The 11957-nt window shown below is 45.5% G+C and overlaps 1 protein-coding gene across 1 annotated transcript in view; it reads right to left on the bottom strand.

The window, feature by feature from the left end:
* Nucleotides 1-621: 621 nt before the first annotated feature.
* LOC124612356 (UDP-glucosyltransferase 2-like) overlaps nt 622-11957 on the bottom strand; it is a 146288-nt gene continuing 134952 nt past the window's right edge. The window contains exon 5 of the mRNA XM_047140509.1: nt 622-3375. Coding sequence (XP_046996465.1) covers nt 3060-3375 — 316 coding nt within the window. The 3' untranslated portion in view covers nt 622-3059. The remainder of the gene's footprint in view (nt 3376-11957) is intronic.

Here is an 11957-nt window from a genome sequence, read left to right as displayed (position 1 = left end):
GCCAAATCGCAATCTACGTTCAGTGCATAGTGCCTGGGCACGGACCGACACACATCCGAGTTAACACAGTAAACAAATCGTAGACTAGACGGCGCCGATAGTTTGAACACGCTAGGCGAGGCGTCAGCCATCTGCCGCTCCCCGAGCTGCCACGCCCGGCAGCGCGGAGGCACCAAACGCGTTAACGGTTGCTGCAGAGATAGGGGGAGAATCTGTACACCTCTGAGTATACCTAACTGTGTAAGTCGATTATACAAATCATTTAGGCATTCGCTACCTCTGTGTGTGCTACTTCTAGTGTTTAAATGATCGATGACATAAAATACGCAAGTTATAGGAATAACTTAGGTTCTGGTTCTTCAGTATGAAGAAACCAGATCTTACTGTCTACGTTGCTCGCACATCGTAGTCTTCTACGCAACGGCAAGAGCTTCCTTCTGCCTTACACGACCGTCCAAATAGGGCTTCGAAAAGCCCATCGTTGTTTCGTTAGTAGTAGTGATCGTAGTAGCAACTGGAAGGAAAAGTTCTGTGGTAAAATAGTAGTAACTGAACAAATGTAAATGTAGGAGAAGTGGAAGAAATGTAGGAGAAACCTTGTTCCCAGTCAATTTTGTGCAATGAGGTTAAATTATATTTTCATTAATTTCTTACAATGTAATAATGAGATTATGAAAATGTAATTCCATAGAAAAAAGGTAGATACTAAATTAAAGCCATAACTGAGGCATGAAATCAAACGCAATGGAAAAAATGAAGTTATAAACACTAATCAACATTTAGTAATGAGATCACCCCAATAATGCATTTGTATTTTGGAGCTGTTCTTATCAAACTAGCTTTCCACAGAACTATTCCAGAAGCTTCAATGTCACAGAGACTATTAAAGACATCTTTAGAAATGAGTACATACCACAGCATTATTAAGACACCATTATGAAAAAATGTGGTGATGACTGATAAACAGTACACTGCGCTCATAATTTGAATGATCTTTACCAAGTGCCACCCTGAGAGTCTGAAACAGATAGTCTTTTATTGTGCGTCTTTTCGTACGAGTACCAAGACTGTAGCTTCACTTTGGCACTGTCTATTATTTCCCTTATTTTATCCAAATTAGAAGATTTATTACGCACCTATGGAACCAGCTGTGTCATGCAAATACCTGTCCAGAACAATGCACGGGAACATTAGAAGCACAGATTATGCAGTCATGGTTCTAGGTAAAACAAAATAACCTTCGATTTGTTGCTAGGATACTGGATAACTACAGGTTTTCTACGACAAAGGTTGCTTATAGGGGAGTTGCTTCCATACTGGAACACAGCTCCAGTACGAGGAGTCCCTATAGGGTTTGGCTTAGTAACGCCATAAAATCCATACAGGCAGCCAGTCGAAAAAAGATTTCGAGTATTTAGCGAGAACATAAAAAGATTACAAGAACCGACTAACAGCGCCGAATTTACGACTGTTTCAGTCGACCATACGCCTCTTCCGTCGAGAGTGTACGCGATCTTTCATTACGCGCTTCACGCGTTAATGGAGTGGGAAGAAACCGTGATGCGTGGTTCAACGGAAAATTGAATTTGCAGCAAGAGGCCAGAAAAATAAATGTTTTGCCTCTTCAATAGATTTAGTCCATATTTCCTGCCTAACATCTAGGCCTCTACCTACTTTCGTTCCATAAATAGTCGCACACGACGTTAATGGAAAAGTGTGCATTACCTTTTCTTACAATTTATCGACAATCGTGTATAATGATGAAGCGTTGTCTACCGGTACATAAGCACGCATGCCGTGCCAGCTACCGTCAAATAGTTTGGAATTATACAGGATGGTCAAAGCTGAAAAGCTTGTAGGGTAGGTTGTGCTGATTAGTAGTTGCTAAGAAAAGAATTAGATGCGTCGCGACGTTTTCGTGTTAATTAGCTTTAACGTTAGCCAATCGGGACATTACGCGCGCACTTTCAAGCGAACCACCCAGATAAATTAGTCGGTTGCTCTCATGACAGATGACACACGAGACTGCTCAGCCTTTGGCACACATCCGATCCAATTTTTGTATCGCTCTCTTGTTCGGTTTTAGGAAACCGAACGAGAAACACTTTCGGCGACACCATCTCTGGCAGGTCGCTTGAATATGCATCCACAACAGCCTAATTGGTTAACTTCAAAGCTAATTAAGTCAGAAGCTGCGCAAAGTACCGAATTTTCTTAATTATTTTTCAGCACCTGCAACAGCCTTACAAACTTTTCAGACTTTTGACAACCTTGTCTAGGCAGATACTGATACTACAGCGAAAGAAATGACAACGGACGGATTACATACTACCACCTTTGTTAATCTATAGAACAAAATGACCCCTTGCTTGGGGCCATATTTACACACAATGAAAGACACTTTACTGAGTTATCCTGGTTCCAGGTTATCATAGACGATTGGTATAATCTTCTTGGGAGATACAAAATTATAAATATTCCTGATAAATAGACGACGATGTAGTTAGCGACGGCATATTTGCATCCCGTGTCTGATATCGATATTAACCATAAGTCGTAAGGTGAGACACCAATGCAAACTTTGAATTATTGTGGTTTCTCATTTCAGTTGTATTTGTTCCTTTGTGCAGGTGAAACCAGTACCCTAACTCCTTTACAAATGAACCGAGTAATTTCTGTTTCGAACATGTGATCATCTTTGTAATTTAATGGTACCTCTACAATTTATTGAATGCCGATTTCATCACAGAATCATGACTTTCACTGAGTTACAGCTGAAGATAACGGAAAAAGAAATTTAGATCTATTACGTGCCAATGCTGCGTTCTCACTGACTCTCTCTTGGCTTCACTGAGATCCACACGAAATTAACATTTGTCGCTAACTTCATACACCCCTATTGCTCGTGAGTCGTCGTGCCGCTGAACACCTGCAAGCAATATTTTTATGCTCGTAGCCAAAGTACTGGAGTCACACGCCGAGTTACACGTCCTCACCCAACTGTCACGGAAGTGAATTCGACGGACCCAGCCCGCTTAAAGTGAGTGGATGGATACAGACTACTGTTGCTTGCTCTTCTTGCTTTTAGCCTGCACTTCTTTAGCTTTTGCTGAGCCTTTGATCACGCCTATGCACCTTAAGAAAGCTATCAGGAGCAACAGGCCTATACCGGCGACTACAATGCAGCCGAGGACGATGAACGCAATGACGTCCAGCAGCAGCAGTTGGTACCACTCCAGATCGACGGCGGCAGAGCGCAGGTGCCTGGCTCCCTTGTGCCTGATGACGTATTCCGACCAGTAGACGGCGGCTTCCCGAGGACTCATGGGCCTGTCCTTGTACGCCTCTGACAGCATCGTGGCTCTCTTCCTGTACCTGTGGATATCATAACAGTGTACTTTGAATTATTACTATATCAAAATGGCCGGGTGTACAGGGTTAGGCATTAATAAAAAGACAGAATATCTGGTCGAAAGTACACTACTGTTTGTGAAAATTGCAACATCCATTAAGAAAGATCTGAATCACTCCAAAATCGGAGGATGTGTACATCAATGGAATGATAATGAGTGGTTAAGTTTGCAGAGAGATGGAGTGCATGTAAGCCCAGCAGTGCCCTCCTTATAGTATAAAACATATCGAAGGAGACAGCATCCGAGGTGCAGTACGAGAATTCTGTACGCTGTGAGTTAACGAGCATTGCGCTCTCATTTAAATATATGGTCGAACGAGTTAGCCTACAGGAATTGTGAAACGAACCCTGTCGTCCAGGACCACGTGCCACAAAGGGCGCAGATTCACCACGAGATGGGGAAATTCACAGGCGTCTATTATCTATTGAGGCCTAAGCGCTGTAGTGTGCGAGTGAGACAGACGACAACCTACGTCATAGGAAAACCCAGTAGAAGCCGTTTGTGGCGGAGAGGACGTAGAGTTTTAAATATGGCGGATCTAAGATCGGCTATAAAGGTAAACATTTATGGAAACTATTTAATTCTGTAGTAATGCAGGGAATGAAGCCACAGTAATTTTAATCTACCATCCTTCATAAATTTTCATGGTGATGCCAATAAAACTTTAATATTGATCATATCTATAATTGTTTAGGATTTACTGTTAAGTGAAATTAACAAGTTTCGTAACAAAAACCTGAATGATAAAATCTGAGCGCTTCGGTCGATCTTAACGATCGACATTTCATGTAGAAGAACATTATTAAAATAACAGACGTTGTAAATATCAACTCTGTAACTTTGTTTAAAAGATATAGTAAATTTAAATTATCAGTATTTTAGTTAAGCCTCAGATAATCATTTCCTCCACACACAACACATTAAACGATGACAGCATGACACCTTATTGAATGATTAGGTAACAGAATATTTGTTGTAAAGTTGGTACTGAATAATAAAGATATTTCAAGAGTATATGTAAACTACGTCGTTATGTTATTAATATGAACTTGGCTGCCACTTTTGTGTGTCAGTCTCATATTACATCCTCCCATGATTAAACCAAGGGTATCCAACGAAATAAGAGGAAAACTACAAAAATAATTTATTCATACTCCCTTAATATTAGGTTGAAAGAAAAGTATGAAAACGGAAAAGTCAGAATGATTCAGATGATCCCTTTCGATAATAACAAAAATCACATTAATACCTCTCTAAGTGTCGAAATACGGAATGAAGTTCAAAAACGGCTTATTGAACTCTGATAGCCTTTATAATGCTTTATAATACTAACCACAAGAATGACAGAAGGGCAACAAACACTAAAATGGACAAAATAGGACAAGAAAACCACAGAGAGACGCATGAAACATTTAGAAGAGATCAAAACAAGAGAGCAGATTACCATGGCTGGCTGACCATGAGAATAAAAAGGAGAAGTCAGCCACTCTGAAACATATTAAAACCTCCACCCTAAAAGCACTAGGGTGGAGGACACAGAGGGACAAAGAACATGCGCTAAAACTTACATCAAATGATAAAACCCACCATCACGAATAAAACTAACTAAAGCTGCTGTTGAGGCATTGTAGCCCAACACCGAAGGTAGAATGCTGGTAAAGTTAAAAGACCGTCGCACAGCAGCTAAAGGAGGGCAGTCCAACAAGAGATGGACGACTGTTATCTGGGAGCCACAGCGACACCAAGGTGGGTCCTTCTGACGGAGGAGGTAACCATGTGTGTGCCATGTATGGCCAATGCGGAGCTGGCTGAGGACAACTGATTCCCTGCGAGAGGACAGCATTGAAGACTTCCACACATTCGCAGTCTCCTTAATGACGTGCAGTTTGTTGTGCGTTCTGTTATGCCATTCCGTCTCCCAAAATACTCTGTGGCGTAAGACAGAACGCAGGTCAGTTTCGGAGATGCCCATCTCCAGAAGTGGTTTCCGCGTAGCCTGTTCGGCCAGCCTGTCGGCAAGTTCTTTGCCTAGGATTCCGACGTGTCCTCGGGTCCACACAAACACCACTGAACTACCGGACTGTTCCAGGCCATAAATGGACTCCTCGATGTTTGCTATCAAAGGATGGCGAGCAGTCAGGGTCTAACTTCAGTGCTAAGAAATATGACCCCAAATCTTTCCCCTCCCCCCTGGCGACACCATAGGAGGGACGCCAGGCCAAAGATGATAGTGAAGCTTATTCACCCCGGTACCTTGTATGTACGAGAGTTGTTGGGGAATCTTAGCTTGTAGACGGCTCAAGGAGTCAGTACACAGGAGAAAACTCGCCAGGGCATGAGTGAATGTGCTAAAGAGCACGAGATATGGTCTCCAGCTCTGCAGTGAAAACACTGCAGCCATCTGGCAAGGAGTGCTGTTCAATATGTCTTCCACAAACATACGCAAAAGCTTTGTGACCATCAGCCATTGAGACATCGATGTAATCCACTTCATGTTGAGAAACGAGAGTGCCACAGGGTTAACAGAGTCCTTAGGGCCATGCAAAAGGTCCAGAAGCATCTGCAGCATAGGTGCACACCATGGAGGTGTACGTGGATGGACCTCAAAGAGACGTGGTAATGGGAAGGACTCCAGTTCAGACAGAAGGGACCTAATGCGAACCGCAATCGTAAGCCCTGACTTGGGCCGCCGATGCGGGAGATGAACCGCCATGGTTGGGAAAACGAGACGGTAATTTGGATGTGCAGGAGAACTACGAATATGGTGCAACGTAACTGGCAAGCAGTTGTGCACGCCTAACATTCAATGGAGGGACTCCAGCCTCCACCAGTACACTGGTCACCGGACTTGTTCTAAGAGCTCCTGTCACTAGGCGCACAACTCAGCGGTGCACTGGGTCGAGTAAACGCAACGCCGAGGGCGCTACCGAACTATAAACCAGACTCCCATACTCAGGGTGGGATTCAACAAGGTCTCTGTAGAGCTGCAGCAGTGCAGAGTGATCTGCACTCAACTTGGTGTTGCTCAGGCAGCGGAGAGCATTGAGGTGCTGCCAGAACTCCCACTTAAGCTGACGAAGGTGAGGTAACCAAGTCAATCAGGCGTCGAAAACCAGTCCTAAGAATCGATACGTCTCCGCTACAGTGAGTGGATCGTCATTAAGATAAAGTTCTGGTTCTGGATGAACGGTACAACACCGACAGAAATGCATGACGCACGACTTCGCGGCTGAAAACTGGAAGCCATGGTCTAGAGCTGATGACTGCGCCTTGTGAATGGCTTCCTGCAGGCGCCACTCAGCAACACCAGTACTGGAGGAGCAGTATGAAATGCAAGAGTCATCCGCATACAGAGAAAGTGAGATCGACGGCCCTACAGCTGGTGCTAGACCGTTAATAGCCACTAAAAACAAAGATACACGCAATACGAAGTCCTGCGAAACTCCACTCTCATGAATACGGGTGGGGGGTGTGGTGCGGGGGGGGGGGGGGTGGTTAACTGTGTGAGGCACTGATTTCGACACGGAAAGTACGGAGCAACAGGAAATTCTAGATAAAAATCGGGAGCGGGCCCTGGAGACCCCACTCACACAATGTGGCGAGGATATGATGTCGTCAGGTCGTATCTTATGCTTTACGTAAGTCAAGAAAGATGGCAACCAGATGTTGGCGTCTGGAAAAGGCTGTTCAGATGGCAGACTTGAGGGACACGAGAATAAAGGTGATAGTGACCCTGGCAGAAGCCGCCCTGACATGGAGCCAGTAGGCCATTGTGACTCCAGAACCCAACACAACTGCTGACACACCATACATTCCAGCAGGTTACAAAGAACATTGGTGAAGCTAATGGGCTGGTGGCTATCCACATCCAGTGGGTTTTAACCGGGTTTGAGCACTGGAATGGTGGTTCTCTCCCACCATTGCGATGGAAAGACGTCATCGCACCAGATCCAGTTTAAGATGAGATGTCTCTTGTAGTCAGACGAGAGGTTTAATAGTCTGACTGTGGACCCCATCTGGCCTAGGAGCTTTGTTGGGGTGATGTAAAAGTGCGCTGAGGAGCATCCACTCTGTAAATGGGGCGTTATAGGGTTCACTGTGACGTGTAGTGAACGAGAGGACTTTCTTTTCCATCCGCCATTTGAGGGTGCGCCTCTCTGCCGTAGAGGCTCAGGCATAGTGCTCAGCGAAGTGCTCGGCAATCACGTTTGCATCGGTAGATAACAGGCCATTTATGTTAATGTCAGGGACATCTGTTGGGGGTCTGGTACCCAAAAAAAACGTCTGATCTTTGTCGAGACTTGGGAACGCGACATGTGGCACCCAGTGGTCGACACATACCTCTCCCAATACTCGTTTCCGTCGTTTTGTAAGCTTGCGAATGTGGGCACAGAGTCGCTTAAAGGCTACTAGGTGCTCTAGGGAAGGGTGCCGCTTATGTCACTGTAGAGCTCACCGACACACTAATTGCCTCGACGACTTCCAGCGACCACCAAGGGACTGTCTTTCGCCACGGGCACTCTAAAGAACGAAGGATCTCGTTTTTCCGTCGCAGAAATTATAATAGTGACCTGCTCAACAACAACGTCGATGGCACCATATGGGGGAGATTCAGCGGTGACAGCAGACTTGAAGGCTTCCCAGTCTGCCTTGTTTAAAGCCCATCTGGGTACGCGTCCGTGGGCATGCCGCTGGGGGAGTGACAGGAAGATGGGAACAAATAAATAAAACCACCTACAGCCTCCTTATGACTATTTTGTCGCTACCAGTTTCAACGCTTCAGTGCGTCATCTTCAGGCTGTTTTTGATGCGATACACGTTGTTATGATCGCCATGCATAACATCAGTTGTCAGCATTACTGGATACGGAGATGAAGTGTCAGCACTCCAACCTGTATAACACCAAAAACAGCATGAAGATGACGCACTGAAGCGTTGAAACTGGTAGCGACAAAATAAAATCATAAGGACGGCAGTAGGTGTTTTTATTTATTTGTCACGATAGTAAACGGCCGTCATCCCAGATACCTCCTGCTAAAAGGATGGACATACAAAAGGAAGATGGGGATGTGGTCACTACCACTCAGGTCGTCGTGTGCTCTCCAGTGGATAGATGGGAGAAGGCCCAGGCTGCAAACAGGGATCACTGGCCGAATATGTGCCATGTGCCACACTGAAACATGTGTGGACATCTGTATTTAGAGGCAGAGATCGAGTTGGTACAGTTAAATTTCGATCTCCTACCTTGCCCAGTTAGCATGGAGCCACCACACAAGGGGTTATGGGTATTAAAATCTCCCAAACGTACGAAAGGTTAAGGGAGTTGATCAAACAGTGCAGCCAATACGTTCAGAGGTACTGCACCATCTGGAGGAAGATATACATTGCACACAGTTATTTCCTGTGTTGTCCTTATCCCGACTGCCACAGCTTCAAGAGGGGATTGAAGGGGCACAGGTTTACTGCATACCGAATTCATGACAGACACAAACTCCACCTGACACACTATTATAGCCGCCACAGTTCTTTTAATATCCCTTATAATTGTGGAGGGCAGGGGTCCGCATTGCCGGGAACCAGGTTTCCTGGAGGGCAATGCAGGAAGCCCACTGGTAGGAACCTTGGTTGAGAGTGTCCCTAGGAATCACTTCCTGGCCAGAGGAGCCAAGACTTACACTTCACTGGCTGAGAAGTAGGGACCGACGTCCCAAATGGTTGGGGGAGAGGGGGGGTTGCTACTGAAGTAGGTTGTGTCGGACCAACAGTGGGGGGAGGGGAGCACTCCCCTCCCTATCACCCACTATCGAGGGGGCAGGTTGAGTCTGACAGCTCGGAGAGCAAACTGTATGCAGCGGAACAGAAGATGGTAGAGCCGTTGTCATAGTGGTGGTGTAGGTTGACGTCATATGCACAGGATGTAGCCTCTCATATTTTCTCTTAACCTCAGTGTAGGTCAGTAGATCTACGGTCTTGTATTACATTATTTTCTTTCTTTCTGGAGAACCCTGCAGTTTGGCGAGCAAGACGAATGGTGCTCTCCACAGTTGACACAAATGGGAAGCAGGGCACAGGGAGTATTGGTATGTGAAGGATGTCCACAATCCCGACAGTTGATGTTGAAAGTATAGCAGGAAGACGTGAACAAACTTACAGCACTTAAAGCATGGCATCTAGGAGGGATATTTGGCTTTATGTCACAGTGGTAAACCATCACCTTGACCTCGGGTAATGTGTAACCCTCAAAGGCCAAGCTGGAGCCACTGCTGGCAACCTGATTATCCCTTGGACTGCGCTGGACGCGCTGGACGAAATTAACTCCTTGTCGTTCTAAATTGGCGCGCAGCTCATAATCAGACTGTAAAAGATAGTCCCTGTGAAATGATACCCTGGACCATATATAAGCTCTTATGTGGAGTGATGGCAACAGAAGTATCTCCAGCCTGTCACAGTCGAGTAGTGCCTGTGACTGGCCAGATGATGTTTTGATCAAGACCGACCCTGACCTCATTTTGGACAGGCTCTCCACCTCCCCAAACTTGTCCGCTAAATGCTCCACAAAAAAACAGAGGTTTCATTAACAAGAAAGATTCCCAACAACTTTCGTACATACAACGTACCGGGGTGAATAAGCTTCACTATCATCTTTGGCCTGGCGTTCATCCTATGGTGTCGCCAGGGGGGAGGGGAACGATTAGGGGTCATATTTCTTAGCACTGAAGTTAGACCCTGACCGCTTAGAGACTGCTGGTATTTGACCACCAGCAAGAGATGACGTACCACGCTTTATGGCGTGTCATCCGCCCTGATGCCACCCACTCCGACCAGGGGCCCTGCCCACAGGCGCCACCCAGCCACAGCGAAGGCCACCTGGCTGGATGGCCATTGCTGGGAGTCCCAATGCCCCAGGGTGATGGGCATCTACTCCTTGGCATATGTGGGGAGTTAATGGTGCAGGCATCAGAAGAGTGATACCTGTGTGGTCAGGGCACTACAACCAACAGGGTACATGGCGGCCCCACCACAATGGACTTGCTACCGTGCTGGATCTCAGGCGCAGACGGGTTAAGAAGTCCATTATCGTCGACAGTGCAGAAAGCGTTACTGACAGAGGATGGAGGAAAACGCATCCAGGAGGGTGACTTCGCCCAACAGCTGGAGAATGATCGGAAGTGCAGATTCCACGTCGACGAAGGATGCGAGAGGTCTCGGCGCATGATGGACACGATGCACCATGTAAGGCGCCCTTCCCCAATTAGCACGCTCTTCGGGAAAATTTGGAAAATGGAGGTCAAACCCTACAGGGGAGCATCACATAGAAGCCGAAACATGCTAGATTCCTTTTAGTCGCCTCTTACGACAGGCAGGAATACCTGGGGACTATTGCAACCCGCAGTGAGGGTACAAACCGCGTGGCACTGTTCTCGAACAGCGTATCCAGGCCCTCTCTGATTCCATTTCGCGATTTCTACAGGCCCTTTCAGCACGTGGCAGCTTCAGATCGCACTGAATTCTCACAGTGTAAGTGCATGTGCAGTTCTTAAATCGAATTATTTATTGTTATTTCCCTAATCTGCGAATTAAATTGCACAGAAATCCGGTTTTTCTTGGCGTTCCAATTTTCACGAACAGTAGTGTAAGCGAATCAAACGAGTTTGTGCTCTTGACTTGATGCATTCACTTTCAAGACTGTTGACCACTTAAAGTACTTGATGTGGGAATTTCCGCAGAAAATATTTAAATGTTTCTTTCATACATTAAACGCCTTTTTCGTGTTGCAATACAGTATTTATTTTCCAGGCTGGTTTCACCTTTAATATAAAAGACGTCTTCAGTGGAATTTTGTAGTTACTAACTTGTCCTGCCAAAGTCTACGTGTCATCTGTTAATAGGCTAGCAGGTATACTGTTTCCGCTTAACTTTGTGTGCGAATTTTCAGAAGTGTCCTCCGATAACATCCACAAGTAGATTTCCAGCTGCATAAGAAGTAATATCGGCCTGCAGCAGCAGCGGTTGGTTTTGTTTGTACAGAGTCGCTAATTATTGTTTACTCAAGAGCTTCTATCAAGAAGCTATTATCTGCGTACTTGTCTGGATTGCGTAATGTAATTACTTTTTCTAAGTGCTTGCGTATTTTTTTCGTACATTAGCTTTGTGTGAACTGGCTTTTCAGTGAGAACTGTTTATACATAAGAGCTTGCGGATTTTCTGGCCTTAATGTAGAATCAGAATACTGTAGAACAAATTTTAATGCTGCTTTTCTATTTTCCTCGTTTATACTTTGTGCGCTAGCCAGCTTCAGTAGCGATACAGTATTGTAATTTTATCTCTTACCTCGGTCTGTTTGCTTTTTTCCCTTCTTCAATTAGCCCTGACTGCTTTGTATTTTTCAAGTTTTGTACAGATCTTTTGCACAGTGCGAAATGGAAAGGGAATGTGCTTGTTGTGTGCGGACACAAAGAAAATGGTCACTGTCCAGATACAGCTGGAAGCATTGACCTCGGTCGGCAGGCTCCAGGATACTGCTCAAAGCTGCAGCGACAATGG

Source organism: Schistocerca americana, chromosome 4 (genome assembly GCF_021461395.2).
Source record: "Schistocerca americana isolate TAMUIC-IGC-003095 chromosome 4, iqSchAmer2.1, whole genome shotgun sequence".
NCBI lineage: Eukaryota > Metazoa > Arthropoda > Insecta > Orthoptera > Acrididae > Schistocerca > Schistocerca americana.
The sequence above is the reverse complement of the archived record's forward strand: the minus strand, read 5'-3'. Positions and strand labels throughout refer to the sequence as shown.